Genomic DNA, 15,973 nt, shown 5'->3' with positions numbered 1-15,973 from the left:
CGCTACATGCTTTTCGTGTAGCTGCATATGAAGTGTTGCTCTTTATACTCAAGGTGTCGCTATGTAGCCAGTAATGGAGAATGTCATCTTCTCTCCGCACCCACTAGGAGAAGAAGTGTACAAAGGTTCCTGCTCGTCGTCGTTCAGAGCAGTGTGTGCTTGCGTGCATTTGTGCGTGTGGCGTGCGCGTGTGCATGTTTGCGCACACACTCCAGACGGGGCTGTCCTTCTGTCTTCAGTACTTTAACAGGGCACTTGTTCGTCGCAGGTCATTACAATGATCCATCAATTATCTTCCAGCTGTGCAGTCGTCCAGGTTGATCGCAGTATTAATGGTTCCTATAGAAGCCCCCAAAGGTCACATGGTCACCAAGCTGGTCGCTGTCCATTCTGAATCGGATCACCATGCATCGTTGGTGCCATGCAGCATAACCTGTTAACTGTATGCGTACACACAGGCACAGTTAAAACTGCCCGGGCTACAGCTAGCTGAACCAAAACAGACGGTAGTGGTTTTAGGAAAGATCAGCAGCTTTGAGTCCCTCTCATCTATTGCCACAGTCAGCCTAGCTGGCGATGGGATACCAGTGTTAAAACAGCGGATTTCAGGGTTGAATCTGATGCCAGCATCACCTTCACCTGTATTTGACCATTGCTAGAAACTGTTTCTCCTCTTCTCCTTCTTTTAAGTGATGCGATCATGTATTACAAGGTCAGCAGGCGTACGTACACACATGCACGTCTCAGTCGGCCTGTTTTCCCTTCCACCTACGGTCTCCTGCCTAGCTACATAGTCGTAGGCCGGGTTGGAACCTGCATTAAGGAAGAATCTAGACCCTCACACGCAGAAGGAGAGAAGCGCAGTATACCTAAATAACACCCTAAGAGGTGTCAGTGCAGACAGGCTTCCAGTCTGAAGGTGAGGCCAGATGCGGTGCATTCCTGCTATGTGGACGCCTGAGTGGAGCCCTTAATATGTTTCCAGGCCTCGTCTTTTGTACTTAACGTGAAATCAATAAAAGGAATATGTTACATGTTCTTTCAAATCATGTGATATTACCACATGGGGCCGAAAAGCTGTTGGATTGAATGTTGCTGTGGACTGTTTTATTGAGCATTGATATAAAACAGAACTGTAAGCAATCAAATATGTTTTTTGTCCTCCTCTGTGATCCTTTTGTATGCCTGAAGAACTCGCTGAGCTCTGCATGATTAGGATATCTTAATGTCTTACTTTGAAAACTTTCTTTAAATCATAATTGAACAAATCCAATGAAGGGTTGATTCATCTCCTGTTTGTGTGTTGTAATTTCTGTTAATGGAATGGAGAAAGTGGCATTTACATTTAGACCTATGTTCTCCTGTTCAAATACATAACAGTAAAATCACTAATTAGCTTTTCCATCCTATCCTTTTTCCATCTTTGTATACCACCCATCAATTCCCCCTGTTCCCAAAGTACACTCAAACCTCTTTAAAGGCCTCATGGATTCCTCATAACTGTGCACTATTTAATAGGTCAAATGTTAGAAATGGGATGCCATCCATGGTGGGATTTACCAGATTATCAAAAGAAAATCATTTGACACAGCCTGCTGAGATGATTCAGCCCTTTAACATGAACATACGTGCCTTAATATTTACCTCAAACCAAAACATTATTCATGTGTTGGCATTGTCATTGTAGCACAAATTTACATATCCGTCGCATCTCAGTAAATACAAGGGAACTTTGCAGTTATAATCATCCAGGCTGACTGAAACAGTTTTATTATACCCAAAGGCTCTTTACTAAATTAATATGTAGTCCTTTTATTCACCAATGAAAAAAAGACACTGCTTTCTATATGCATAAATAAATTACTGGATCCTTACTCAACCTCTTAACCTATTCTAATGTTCTCTGAGACCAAATAATTAAACGGACGACAAAGAATCACATTCATCCGATTCATTTCATTATCTTTCCTTACTTTAGAAAGCACTACACCCGAGCATTTGCCCGATTGCATTGTTGCAATGATGAAGGGGAGTTATCTTATCAGAATAACATCTGTGTGAATCCATGTGCATGTAGTATAGCTACAGGCTCAGCCATGGTCCACATGAGGAGAGGAGAAAGACTGATGAATCATAAGCATAATTTAGTAGGTCAGTCCACGCTGTGTACTGCAGATGTTTATTTTGGTTTGCTAAATCTGGGCCACAACATTATTTATTTGTTATTTTTTGTTTTCATGTGTGGGAGCGGAATGGCTTCAGTTGGGAATAAATGAAAACATGCAACACATTTCACACATAATACTAATGTGGTGTTTTCTCTTATTAACCCTTTGCCTTCGTGTTGTTAACGAGTATGACAGGCGCCCGCTGGCTAAGCCGCTGTTTCCGGATGAATGATGTATTTTTGATGTCATGTTAGATCTTTTGCAATACATTGGCTATAAATGTGTAGCGTTGCACTATGGTTTGAATACTATACTTAAACAATCTTTTTTCTCCTTCCTTTCCACTGCACACCGCTGACGCTCCATCCATTCTCCCCCCGTCAGGTAAGACAGTTTCACTGTACCAACTTTTAAAGCCTTACCTGTGTTTAGACCACACGCTCTCACCAACACCACCTGATGACTTATTTGATTTGTTTTCTCAAATGGAATCGATTTTTTTCTAGTACAATAGCTGTATCTCTGCTTTTTTTCCTGCTCTGTCTTTTTTGTAATACCTTGTTTCCTGGAAATTATACGATTTGTGATGTTTTTATTTTTATTTTTATATGAGGGAAATCAATGTTCATGTTTTATTGATGACCAGAAGTCCACATGGTTAATGCATGATTGCATTAAAGGTGTTGTAATAGGTGCCAAAATTATTCATGAATCTGGAAGCTCCATTGCTTATATTGACATGGACTGTCTGTCTCCGCTGGAGCAGGTCACTGCATAATCATAAACCTGCCTGTAGATGAGCTGCAACCAACTGAATAATGCAGTCATGATGTGGAGAATGTCATGCTTTGCAGCAACATCCATTTAAATGATGTACCAGCTTCGTGTGTGTGTGTGTGTGTGTGTGTGTGTGTGTGTGTGTGTGTGTGTGTGTGTGTGTGTGTGTGTTTGTGTGCACGTGTGTGCGCATGTTAAACGCACAACTGTGACCTACTTAATCAGCCTTTGTAATGGTGCTGTTTTGATGTGGTAGTGGACCCTACTGAGGATCTGAATGTCCTTCACCTGGATTATGAATAAATATGAGAGATTATGTCTGCCTGGCTGGTGGTTTTTGGGATTGCTGTACAAATATCACTTGGTGCCACGCACCATGCATCCCTTCTCTCTCTTTTTCTCTCCCTCTCTCTCTCTTTCCCCTCCCTCTCTCCCCCCTCCTACCCACCCCTCCCTCTCCCACCCTCTCTCTCTCTCTCTGCCTCTCTCTGACAGCAAATGCACAGTTGGAGGTGCTACACAATCACACTCGGTGGTGCTGTTGCCTAAGGAGACCACTATATCCATCCAGAACACAGCTGACACAGCTGAGTGCATTGGTCATAAATTAAACAAGGATGCACACATATCCTACATGGGAAGCTATATATAACAGTCTATTAAGGTTGTCGTATTGCTATAATTGCCTTATTACTTTTACCATAAAGAAGAAAAAAAAAACTTTTAAAGACTTATTTACTTATTATTATTATTATGTGGATATTAGCTATGTTTTTCAGATAGATTATATTTTTTTCTAGATATAAAACATGGCTTTATGCCTTTGCCAGAGCATAGGCGTATCATTGAATGGGACAGTTTTCTTCTGTTCTCACGCAATACGACCATCGGACAAACACTTTATTCTGTAATAGAGGAAATGAGAAAGGGTGTGTTGGTGATGTGGCAAAAGATCTAGAATTAAATATGAAGGGAGTTCGTCTGTGGTCAGGCACACCTTGTTATCAATGGAAATAACCAATACGTTGTGTTGAATCAGAACAAATGCCATCTCATTGTCAACAAAAAATAGACAGGGGGAAGGTGTGCGCCAAAGAATCCTCAATATTCAAGGAAGCAAACATTTTTTTCTTAGACAGGGCAGTCAATCCGATGGAGTTAATCCTAAACTGAGCAAACATGAATTTAAACTGATGGCCATTGACGGTGGCGAGCCACAAAGGTCTGGAACTAAAAAAATAAAAATACATTATGGATGCAAATGAAGATACCTATACACCTCTTCAAAGCCTCTGTATTAGAAAATGCGCCAGAGGGAACTGTAATATCAAGCGTACTGCTTCTGATTAATCTTGGTTAGATCTATCTAACTGGAGAAATAGATTAGGAGGCAAGGCAAAGTTACGATATAAACCTAAAGACCAAAGACCAGGGTTGATCAACTAGGGCGAGTAAAATAAATGTTGAGATACTACATGTAAATGACAATCGTCCGACAATAAGTATGACTCCATTCTCAGGAAAATTATCAGAGGATTCGCCAAATGGAACAGTTGTGGCATTGATGAGTGTAAATGCCTCGGGTGGAAATGGACAAGTGTGTTTAATCATGATAGGCACCAACCTTCCTTTCGCGATAAAAACAATACTGAAGACGACGACACATTGGTGACTGATAAATAGCTGGGAAAAGGATTCCGTGTGCAACATTACTCTCGCCATATCATCAACGAGATGTTGCTTGTGACCTGTGTTAATGACATCTCACCCGTTTTTAGTCCTACAGAACTAATAATGAAGAATGACTCCTAACTTTAATATTGTGTGGATAAAATGCACACGTTTCATATTTCATTGTTAATGGAGAGATTTACGGATATCCTTATTCAAAGTATTTAATTAATTGATTCACTCAGTATGTTCACTCGATTATGAATAACTGAAAGGGTTTAAGATATAAGTTAGAGCTTAAGTATAACTGTTACTGTTGTTACGATGGTCCAGGACCATGTCGACAACGCCCCTCAGGTTCTGTATCCAGTCCAGACTGGTGGTTCTCTGGTGGCTGAAATGGTGCCTCGTTCAGTAGGTGTGGGCTATCTGGTCACTAAAGTGGTGGCTGTTGATGTGGACTCTGGACAGAATGCCTGGCTCTCCTATAAACTACAGAAAGCCACAGACAGGGCGCTGTTTGAAGTGGGCTTACAGAATGGAGAAATAAGGACTATCCGCCAAGTCACTGATAAAGATGCTGTGAAACAAAGACTGACTGTTATAGTGGAGGACAACGGACAGCCCTCTCGTTCAGCTAAAGTCATTGTTAACGTGGCGGTGGCGGACAGCTTCCCTGAAGTGCTCTCAGAGTTCACTGACTTTAAACACGACAAAAGGAGTACAATGACAACCTGACTTTTTAATTAGTCTTGGCTTTGGCTGTAGTTTCCTTTCTCTTCATCACGTGTTTAGTGGTGATCATATCAGTGAAAATCTACAGATGGAGACAGTCTCTTATCCTGTATCATTCCAGTCTCCCGGTGATCCCATATTATCCACCTCGTTACTCAGACACTTTGGGGACAGGGACTCTCCAGCACGTGTACAATTACGAGGTGACAATGGCTTAAAAAAGGGTGACAATAAGTAAACACAAACTATGGGTCAAAGCTTGGAGAGGGTTGATGAAGCGGGTGCGCTGAAAACAGTTCGGATGAAGGAGAAGTCCTCCGAAGGATCCCAGATGTCGACTCTGGTGAGTGGACTCCACCACAATGTTTACTTTAAAATTAATCTGAATAATAATTACAATAAAACATTGATAATACATAATTGCAATCATAATTATGAATTCTATACATTTATTATCATTAATCTTACTAGTATCATTATTATTATTATTTCATTGTTTAATATACATTATTTTATTATTCTATTTTTTTCTTCAAATAGAACTAGTTATTGTATTCATTTTGTTATTTTCTCAAAAATATTTGTCTTACAAAAGTGTGTAATATCGCAGCGCGTTCTCCTTTTAGCAGTATTATTTCAGGACCATGGACAGCGCTGTGTGTGTGTGTGTGTGTGTGTGTGTGTGTGTGTGTGTGTGTGTGTGTGTGTGTGTGTGTGTGTGTGTGTGTGTGTGTGTGTGTGTGTGTGTGTGTGTGTGTGTGTGTGTGTGTGTGTGTGCACGTAGCTGAGACGGTACTATGAATGAATGTTTGTCCAAGGAAAGGGTCACCGTCTCTTTTTTTATTATTGTATCATATAATAGAGCAGGTAGGAGCGTTGTTATCGAAATATATTTGCGTGCTTGCGCGTGTGTGTCTAGAAATTCTGAGCGGATATGCAGTTTGAACTCTAAGTGACGCTGTTGACCAGGCAAAGATTTTATTCCAACATTGTCGGTCAGTATTTTTCGCTTCTGCACATCGAGCTTCGACATGAAGGGAGAGGTCTTGGTAGAAGGAACACGGCGAAGAATCGCGAGGCCTAGATGCGTTTTTTCTTTCGAAGCTCTTTAGGATTAGGCTACAATATTTGGATTATATAACAGAGGCCAGATTTCTTTATTTTTTGTCTGGATCGTGGATTTAACAATGAGAAATCAAGTATCTCTCCGACGACCATCTGCATTATGGCGACCATGTTTTGGACTGCGACTGAAACTCGGTCTGCTGATTTTCTTCCTTTACCTCGTTAATATGGTAGACTGTCAACTCCGGTACTCAATCCCCGAAGAGATGAAAAAAGGATCTCATATTGGTAATGTCGGCCAAGATTTGGGTTTGGATCTGCAAAGGCTTCGTAAAGGCCGAGCGCGCATCCTGACCGGAGAAACTCCCCAGTACGTTGAGCTCCAGACAGACAAAGGGATTTTAGTTGTGAACGAGAGAATAGACCGAGAGCAGCTTTGCGGCGATATCACACCGTGCAGCCTCAGCTTCGAAATCATTTTGGAAACCCCTATGGAATTGCATCGCATCATCGTGGAAGTTTTAGATGTAAATGACCAGTCACCTGTCTTCCCCGCTAAAGATATTAATTTAGAGATCAGTGAGGCAGCTACGCTTGGATCGAAATTTTCCCTGATGAATGCGGAGGACTCTGATGTCGGGATAAATACACTTCAGAATTACGTTTTGACCCCTAACGATCATTTCATATTAAAACAGCAAACCAATACGGATGGGAGTAGATACGCTGAAATGATTCTTCAAAAAACACTAGATAGAGAACAGAACGAACACATGTCTTTAAAGCTAGTCGCAGTAGACGGTGGAACTCCCCAGAGATCCGGTACAGTCAATATACATATCACTGTGCTAGATAATAACGATAACGCCCCAGTGTTTAACCAATCAGTATACACCGCAACAGTGATAGAAAACGCGTCATTGGGCACCCGGGTTGTTACTTTAAATGCAACTGACGCAGACAGTGTCTCCAATGGTATAATAACGTATGGTTTCGCCCAAGTCAAGGAAAATATAGCTAACACGTTTGTGATAGATGAGAAGACGGGGGTTTTATCTGTTTCTGGAAATATCGATTTTGAGAAGGACAAAAAGTTTGAGGTAAGAGTTGAGGCGAGGGACCAGGGTGGTTTAACAGATACCAGTAAAGTTATTATTGAGGTTTTTGACATCAATGATAATGCACCCGTTATTAATATCATGTCATTTTCCAACCCTGTTTCAGAAGATTCCCCTCAAGGGACCACAATTGCTATTATCAATGTGAAGGATTTGGATTCAGAGAGAAACGGACACTTAACATGTACTATCGATGCTAAACTGCCATTTAAAATCCTGTCATCGTTGACAGATTATTTCAGTTTAGTATCTGATTCCAGTTTCGACCGAGAGATTTCTCCAGAATACAACATCACAATAACAGCCACAGATTCAGGGTCACCTCGCCAATCTTCCTTCTTGACACTGAGACTAACTCTATCTGATGTAAATGACAATGCACCAGAGTTTGCTCAGCAAAGCTACGACGCTATTGTCGCAGAGAATAACTCTCCTGGTTTATCGATATTTACTCTAAGTGCAATCGATTCCGACTGGAATCAAAATGCAAGAATATCCTATTTCTTAGAAGACACTCGTGTGGGTGGTACAAGTATCTCTACTTATGTATCTATCAACTCTGAAACTGGGGTCCTGTATTCTGCACGCTCTTTTGACTACGAGCAGATTAAAGATTTTCAGTTCCGTGTTAAAGCTCAAGATGGAGGCTCTCCTCCCCTCAGTAGTAATGTGAGTGTGAAAATACTGATCCAGGACCAGAACGACAACGCCCCTCAGGTTCTGTATCCAGTCAAGACTGGTGGATCTCTGGTGGCTGAAATGGTGCCTCGTTCAGCAGATGTGGGCTATCTGATCACTAAAGTGGTGGCTGTTGATGTGGACTCTGGACAGAATGCCTGGCTCTCCTATAAACTACAGAAAGCCACAGACAGGGCGCTGTTTGAAGTGGGCTTACAGAATGGAGAAATAAGAACTATCCGCCAAGTCACTGATAAAGATGCAGTGAAACAAAGACTGACTGTTATAGTGGAGGACAACGGACAGCCCTCTCGTTCAGCTACAGTCATTGTTAACGTGGCGGTGGCGGACAGCTTCCCTGAAGTGCTCTCGGAGTTCACTGACTTTACACACGACAAGGAGTACAATGACAACCTGACTTTTTACTTGGTCTTGGCTTTGGCTGTGGTTTCCTTTCTCTTCATCACGTGTTTAGTGGTGATCATATCAGTGAAAATCTACAGATGGAGACAGTCTCGTATCCTGTATCATTCCAGTCTCCCGGTGATTCCATATTATCCACCACGGTACTCTGACACTTTGGGGACAGGGACTCTCCAGCATGTGTACAATTACGAGGTGTGCAGGACCACTGACTCCAGGAAGAGTGACTGTAAGGTCGGCAACGCTGGTAGTCAGAACGTTCTGATAATGGACCCCAGTTCTACAGGGACCATGCAGCGAATACAGAGTGAAAAGAGCATCCTGGATGAACCAGACTCTCCACTAGAGGTTAGTAAAAGAAATATTTGGATTGTAAAAAATTATTGATTCCTCTAACAGACTTCCCTGGCTACAATTTCTCATTTGAATGCGTCGTTGCATTTGTTTCTTGAAAGATGGTGACTTGTTGCTATCAAGGACGTTTTTGGGCTCTTTGTTTTTGCTGCAGACTATATGAAATGAGAATCCATTGGACATTTTAGTCAATTATATATATATTGTGCAGTGTCTTTATGTTTTATTTTCACGGGTGGGTTTAATTTAGCTGACGTTTTAACGTTCTCCTTCAAAATTAATACACATGAATTAGTATCTTGGGTTGTGGTGTGCGTTGAGTGCAATGTTTGGACTCTAAGCGACGCTGTTGGTCAAAAAATAAATGCTTTTGAGATACCAGGAAAAACCCTACCCATCTTGGCATTGTGGCGCACAGAGTTCTTCAATTGCAACCGCGTCGAAGCTCGAAAAATATCCAGTCGAATTTCATTAAGCGTCTGGCTTACCTCGCATCAGCGACAATTTGATTTTTTGCTTTTCTGCTGATTCCGTATTAGATCCTCGATGGGATATCAACGTGAACAGTCTGTGGATCTTTGGAAAATATTGTCTATTGTTCGATTGCTTTGAAATCTCTAGGGCTACAGAAGACTTTTTTTTCGTTGTTAAAATGGTTGTGCAATCATCCCAACCGAGTGGATTAGCATGGCGATGGTTTTGCAAGGACTCAAGGCAAGTGTTTCTCGTTCTCTTGTGTTTCGCTAAATTAAGCTTTGGCCAGATACGGTACTCAATACCAGAAGAGATGAAGAAAGGGTCTCTTATCGGAAATGTAGCTCAAGACCTTGCACTAGATCTTAAAAGGCTTCGTTTGGGTCGGGCCCGTATCGTTACTGGGAATAACAATCAGTACACCGAGTTGAAGACAGACAAAGGGATTTTAGTCGTCAATGAAAGAATAGACCGAGAACAGCTTTGTGGCGACGTCACACCGTGTAGCTTCAGTTTGGAAATGATCCTCGAAAATCCAATTGAGCTTCATCGCATCGTCGTTGAAGTAATTGATGTTAATGATAATTCCCCTACATTTCAAAGCAATGGACTTGACTTCGAGATAAGCGAGTCGGCGGTAATCGGAGCACGTTTTGTTTTAGAAAGCGCTGAAGATTTTGACGTTGGCGTAAATGATTTACATCAATATGAGTTATCTTCGAACGACAATTTTGCATTAAAGCATCTCTCGAATCCAGACGGGAGTAAATACGTAGAGATGGTGCTTCAGAAACCATTAGACCGAGAGGCACAGTCACGCCTTTCTTTAAAATTGATAGCTGTCGATGGAGGAACACCACAGAGATCTGGTACAGTAAATGTGCACGTAACTGTTCTTGATGTAAACGATAATGCACCAATATTCAATAAAACTACATACAGGGCGTCAGTCAACGAAAACGCTCAAATTGGAACGTATATAACGACCGTGAATGCTCGTGATTCAGACAGTGGTCCAAATGGAAAGATAACGTACGGATTGTCTAAAATGAAAGCGGGAATAGGGGAGATATTTGTTATAAACGACAGTACCGGTGTAATTTCAGTTTCTGGGAACATCGATTTTGAAAAAGACAAAAAATACGAATTCAGAGTAGAGGCTAAGGACCAAGGAGGGTTAACGGACACAAGCCAAGTCATTATTGAAATAGCGGATGTGAATGATAATGCCCCGGTTTTGAATGTGATGTCTTTCACAAACCCAGTGCCTGAGGACACACCGATAGGCAGCACTATAGCAGTTATTAATATAAAAGACACAGACTCAGGACGAAATGGAAACATACGATGTTTTATGGACAAAAGCCTTCCCTTTAAGATTGAAATGTCTTTTACAAACTATTACAACTTAATAACCAACTCAGACTTTGATAGAGAAATTGTTTCCGAATATAGCATTGCTGTGAACGCAACTGATTTAGGGACCCCATCCCTTTCCAGCACAACAATATTGCACCTTAAAATATCTGACGTAAATGACAATGCGCCGAGATTTGGTGAGACATCGTTTTCAGCGTTCGTTATAGAAAACAATTCCCCTGGAATGTCCATATTCACTGTCCTTGCGCAAGACCCTGACTGGAATCAAAATGCTAGGATCTCTTACCTTCTAGAGGATTCCCAGACAAGTGGAAACCCGGACTCTTCTTATGTTTCTATCAACTCTGAAACTGGAGTACTGTATGCAGCGCGCTCTTTTGATTATGAACAAATTAAAGCACTGCAGCTAGTTGTTAAAGCACAAGATGGAGGTTCTCCTCCCCTCAGTAGTAATGTGATTGTGAAAATACTGATCCAGGACCAGAACGACAACGCCCCTCAGGTTCTGTATCCAGTCCAGACTGGTGGTTCTCTGGTGGCTGAAATGGTGCCTCGTTCAGTAGGTGTGGGCTATCTGGTCACTAAAGTGGTGGCTGTTGATGTGGACTCTGGACAGAATGCCTGGCTCTCCTATAAACTACAGAAAGCCACAGACAGGGCGCTGTTTGAAGTGGGCTTACAGAATGGAGAAATAAGAACTATCCGCCAAGTCACTGATAAAGATGCTGTGAAACAAAGACTGACTGTTATAGTGGAGGACAACGGACAGCCCTCTCGTTCAGCTACAGTCATTGTTAACGTGGCGGTGGCGGACAGCTTCCCTGAAGTGCTCTCGGAGTTCACTGACTTTACACACGACAAGGAGTACAATGACAACCTGACTTTTTACTTGGTCTTGGCTTTGGCTGTGGTTTCCTTTCTCTTCATCACGTGTTTAGTGGTGATCATATCAGTGAAAATCTACAGATGGAGACAGTCTCGTATCCTGTATCATTCCAGTCTCCCGGTGATCCCATATTATCCCCCACGGTACTCAGACACTTTGGGGACAGGGACTCTCCAGCACGTGTACAATTACGAGGTGTGCAGGACCACTGACTCCAGGAAGAGTGACTGTAAGGTCGGCAACGCTGGTAGTCAGAACGTTCTGATAATGGACCCCAGTTCTACAGGGACCATGCAGCGAATGCAGAGTGAAAAGAGCATCCTGGATGAACCAGACTCTCCACTAGAGGTGAGTTCTATCAGATGTGATTGATTGTACATTAATGTTGATTTGTAGCTCATTCGATATTTTCAGCACCACGGAGAGGGACAGCTCCCCTAAAGATGAGAGCAGGAAGGTTGACTGAAATTCAGACTTTGCCAATAAGTATTCTGGAGTGAGTCACAATTTAAAGGATTGGTACATGAATGTCCTGTCATCAATTTAATTACAATATGCATAATGACTTTTTTGCAGTACTCTGGACCATTAGAAATGTATCCAACTATCTGCTTATCTGCAATCCTGTCGTGCTTGCTGGTGTGTTGAGACCAATAGTTATATTCTATGTAGATCTATATTCTTTGAACAGAGTGTGTGTGTGTGTGTGTGTGTGTGTGTGTGTGTGTGTGTGTGTGTGTGTGTGTGTGTGTGTGTGTGTGTGTGTGTGTGTGTGTGTGTGTGTGTGTGAGAAATTGTAATATCACAACGTCGCATTGACATGAAATCTATCGAACATTTATGCAACTAACTTAAACTCTCCAATAGATTACGTTTCATTTGCAATGATACACATTTTGGAATTTCCACACAATAAATGTAAACATGTTCTAAGAATTTTGTTATCATGCCTCTGTGGAGGACAACACAAACTTTCAGGAATCAGGAACGAAATTAGGTCATACGGACGGTTGTTTTATGCGTGGGCCCACTCTAAAACAGTATTGACATTCCGTCTGTGAACTCTAAGGGACGCTGTTGGTCAGTGAAAAAATAGTGTGTGTTCAGTAGATGCTAGTTGGAGCTTCCCATCCCTTTAACTGCGGTAGAGAGGAGAACTGAAACAGAACGACGCATTCAGGGTAGAGCCTGACGGAGGCACTCTCGCTTCGAAACTCGTCTTCTTGTTAAAAGTGATTTTAAATCCAATTGAGTGCTTTACTTTATTTTACCAGAACGTGGGATTCTCTTTTTATTATTTGGTAGATATCACCGTGAGTTTCGTCGAGGAATAATTCCAATTGAAATGGAGTTACGCAACAACAGGAGGAAAGGTGGCTGTTCGTGTCGGAGTCAAAGAAATATAATTTTTCTATATTTCTGTTTCTTTCTCAACATCGCCGTTTGCCAGATCCGGTATACTATTCCCGAGGAGATGAAAAAGGGGTCTCTTATCGGCAACGTTGCGCAGGATTTGGGGTTGGATCTGAAAAGGCTTCGCTCAGGCCGAGCAAGAATCTTGACGGGAGAAAGCCGTCAATACGCCGATCTGAAGACAGACAAAGGGATTTTAGTCGTGAATGAGAGGATGGACCGAGAGCAGCTCTGTGGCGACGTTACACCTTGTAGCTTTAGCTTTGAAATCATCTTAGAAAATCCAATCGAACTGCATCGTGTGATAATCGAAATACTGGACGTCAATGACAATACTCCCGCTTTTAAAAACAGAAACATACATCTGGAAATTAGTGAGATAGCAATTGTGGGATCACGTTTTGATTTAGAAAGTGCAGATGATCCAGATGTAGGGCCTAACAGTTTACAAAATTATGTACTATCATCTAATGAGAATTTCGTTCTCAAACAGCATTCAAACGCCGATGGAAGCAGATTTGCAGATATGATTCTCCAGAAACCGTTAGATAGAGAAGTAAATCCTCATTTATCATTACAACTGCTTGCAATTGACGGCGGAACTCCGCAGAGATCTGGTACAGTAGAAATAGACATTACGGTTCTAGATGTTAATGATAATGCTCCCGTATTTAACCAGTCTGTATACAGGGCTACAGTGATAGAAAATGCACCCGTTGGGACACATATAACAACGGTAAATGCTTCTGACGCTGATACTGGTTCCAATGGATTGGTGACTTATTATTTTTCTAATTTAAAAGGAGGATTGGCTAATCTGTTTAAGATTGACAGTGTGTCCGGCAAAGTATCTGTTTCTGGTAATATTGATTTTGAAAAAGATAGAAAATATGAAATAAGAGTTGGGTCAAAAGATCATGGTGGTTTGAATGATGGTAGTAAATTAATCGTTGAGGTAATTGATATCAATGATAATGCTCCAGTAATTAATGTGATGTCATTCTCGAGCCCTGTATCAGAAGACGCCCCTCCTGGGACCACCATAGCTGTAATCAATGTAAAAGATTCTGATTCAGAGAAAAATGGACAGATAACATGTTCAATTGATTCTAAACTCCCGTTTAAAATACAGTCTTCATTAACTAATTATTACAACCTGCTCTCAGATGTAGTTTTTGACCGTGAAACGAGGTCAGAATACAACATAACCATCACCGCGACAGATTCAGGGTCTCCGCCCTTATCCAGTGCAACAACTTTAAGGCTAGTTATTTCTGATGTGAACGACAATGCACCAATATTTACTAAAAAGAGCTATTCAGCTCATGTTGTGGAGAACAATGAGCCAGGGGTCTCCATATTCACTGTCAGTGCTCGAGACGTTGACTGGAATCAGAATGCCAGAGTGTCGTATCTTCTGGAGGACATGCAGGTCAGTGGTAGTCCAGCCTCTACTCATGTTTCTATCAACTCTGAAACTGGAGTTCTGTATGCAGCGCGCTCTTTTGACTATGAACAAATTAAAGCACTGCAGCTAGTTGTTAAAGCTCAAGATGGAGGCTCTCCTCCCCTCAGTAGTAATGTGAGTGTGAAAATACTGATCCAGGACCAGAACGACAACGCCCCTCAGGTTCTGTATCCAGTCCAGACTGGTGGTTCTCTGGTGGCTGAAATGGTGCCTCGTTCAGTAGATGTGGGCTATCTGGTCACTAAAGTGGTGGCTGTTGATGTGGACTCTGGACAGAATGCCTGGCTCTCCTATAAACTACAGAAAGCCACAGACAGGGTGCTGTTTGAAGTGGGATTACAGAATGGAGAAATAAGAACTATCCGCCAAGTCACTGATAAAGATGCTGTGAAACAAAGACTGACTGTTATAGTGGAGGACAACGGACAGCCCTCTCGTTCAGCTACAGTCATTGTTAACGTGGCGGTGGCGGACAGCTTCCCTGAAGTGCTCTCGGAGTTCACTGACTTTACACACGACAAGGAGTACAATGACAACCTGACTTTTTACTTGGTCTTGGCTTTGGCTGTGGTTTCCTTTCTCTTCATCACGTGTTTAGTGGTGATCATATCAGTGAAAATCTACAGATGGAGACAGTCTCGTATCCTGTATCATTCCAGTCTCCCGGTGATCCCATATTATCCACCACGGTACTCAGACACTTTGGGGACAGGGACTCTCCAGCACGTGTACAATTACGAGGTGTGCAGGACCACTGACTCCAGAAAGAGTGACTGTAAGGTCGGCAACGCTGGTAGTCAGAACGTTCTGATAATGGACCCCAGTTCTACAGGGACCATGCAGCGAATACAGAGTGAAAAGAGCATCCTGGATGAACCAGACTCTCCACTGGAGGTGAGTTCTACCAGATGGGGTTGTACATGCATGTTTATATTTAGCTTGCTAGATTTGTTCAGCACCCCCAGAAATGACAGTTCCCCTGAAGATGAGAGCAGACTCAAAACTGACAGAAAACTAAGTGGCATCCACTTAGAGCTTATTTCAGACTGTGCCAAGGAGCATTCTGGAGTGAATCACAATTGAAGGCATGATATGAACGGTTGGGAAATGTCCTCAATTTAATTCTAAAATGTATCTTTAATCTAGATCTATGTGCCTTGCCATGTTTGTGTGTGTGTGCATGTAGTTGTGTATGTGCTTGTTGCCTAGTTTGTGTGTGTGTGTGTGTGTGTGTGTGTGTGTGTGTGTGTGTGTGTGTGTGTGTGTGTGTGTGTGTGTGTGTGTGTGTGTGTGTGTGTGTGTGTGTGTGTGTGTGTGTGTGTGGTTGGGTGGGTGGGTGGGCGGGTACCTTTTTGAATAATTA

At 42.1% G+C, this 15,973-nt stretch overlaps 7 protein-coding genes across 22 annotated transcripts in view; all 7 read left to right on the top strand.

Annotated features, from left to right (window-relative positions):
* Window positions 1-3,261, top strand: part of LOC132465791 (protocadherin gamma-A2-like) — a 124,132-nt gene extending 120,871 nt beyond the window's left edge. The window contains exon 2 of the mRNA XM_060062597.1: window positions 2,553-3,261. Coding sequence (XP_059918580.1) covers window positions 2,553-2,582 — 30 coding nt within the window. The 3' untranslated portion in view covers window positions 2,583-3,261. The remainder of the gene's footprint in view (window positions 1-2,552) is intronic.
* The window catches only part of LOC132465797 (protocadherin gamma-A11-like), a 41,375-nt gene extending 38,114 nt beyond the window's left edge, over window positions 1-3,261 (top strand). The window contains exon 2 of the mRNA XM_060062602.1: window positions 2,553-3,261. Coding sequence (XP_059918585.1) covers window positions 2,553-2,582 — 30 coding nt within the window. The 3' untranslated portion in view covers window positions 2,583-3,261. The remainder of the gene's footprint in view (window positions 1-2,552) is intronic.
* LOC132465796 (protocadherin gamma-A11-like) overlaps window positions 1-3,261 on the top strand; it is a 38,570-nt gene extending 35,309 nt beyond the window's left edge. Inside the window, exon 2 of the mRNA XM_060062601.1 lies at window positions 2,553-3,261. Within this exon, the coding sequence (XP_059918584.1) occupies window positions 2,553-2,582 (30 nt within the window). The 3' untranslated portion in view covers window positions 2,583-3,261. The remainder of the gene's footprint in view (window positions 1-2,552) is intronic.
* The window catches only part of LOC132465763 (protocadherin gamma-C5-like), a 284,228-nt gene that overhangs the window by 123,898 nt on the left and 144,357 nt on the right, over window positions 1-15,973 (top strand). The gene's annotated exons all lie outside the window — the stretch shown is intronic.
* LOC132465776 (protocadherin gamma-A10-like) lies at window positions 5,425-9,026 on the top strand. Its single transcript, XM_060062582.1, has one exon. It carries the CDS (start codon window positions 6,539-6,541, stop codon window positions 9,020-9,022), a length of 2,484 nt encoding a protein of 827 aa, XP_059918565.1. The 5' UTR covers window positions 5,425-6,538; the 3' UTR covers window positions 9,023-9,026.
* Window positions 9,611-12,537, top strand: LOC132465784 (protocadherin gamma-A11-like). The gene has a single exon (XM_060062590.1). It carries the CDS (start codon window positions 9,642-9,644, stop codon window positions 12,099-12,101), a length of 2,460 nt encoding a protein of 819 aa, XP_059918573.1. The 5' UTR covers window positions 9,611-9,641; the 3' UTR covers window positions 12,102-12,537.
* On the top strand, window positions 12,683-15,695 carry LOC132465768 (protocadherin beta-16-like). Its single transcript, XM_060062574.1, has one exon. It carries the CDS (start codon window positions 13,075-13,077, stop codon window positions 15,691-15,693), a length of 2,619 nt encoding a protein of 872 aa, XP_059918557.1. The 5' UTR covers window positions 12,683-13,074; the 3' UTR covers window positions 15,694-15,695.

The sequence above is a fragment of the Gadus macrocephalus genome, chromosome 10, assembly GCF_031168955.1.
Source record: "Gadus macrocephalus chromosome 10, ASM3116895v1".
Taxonomy (NCBI): Eukaryota; Metazoa; Chordata; class Actinopteri; order Gadiformes; family Gadidae; genus Gadus; species Gadus macrocephalus.
The sequence above is the reverse complement of the archived record's forward strand: the minus strand, read 5'-3'. Positions and strand labels throughout refer to the sequence as shown.

Coding starts and splice junctions, on each gene's coding strand:
- LOC132465776 (XM_060062582.1), top strand. CDS start 6,539: ATGAGAAATCAAGTATCTCTCCGACGACCATCTGCATTATGGCGACCA.
- LOC132465784 (XM_060062590.1), top strand. CDS start 9,642: ATGGTTGTGCAATCATCCCAACCGAGTGGATTAGCATGGCGATGGTTT.
- LOC132465768 (XM_060062574.1), top strand. CDS start 13,075: ATGGAGTTACGCAACAACAGGAGGAAAGGTGGCTGTTCGTGTCGGAGT.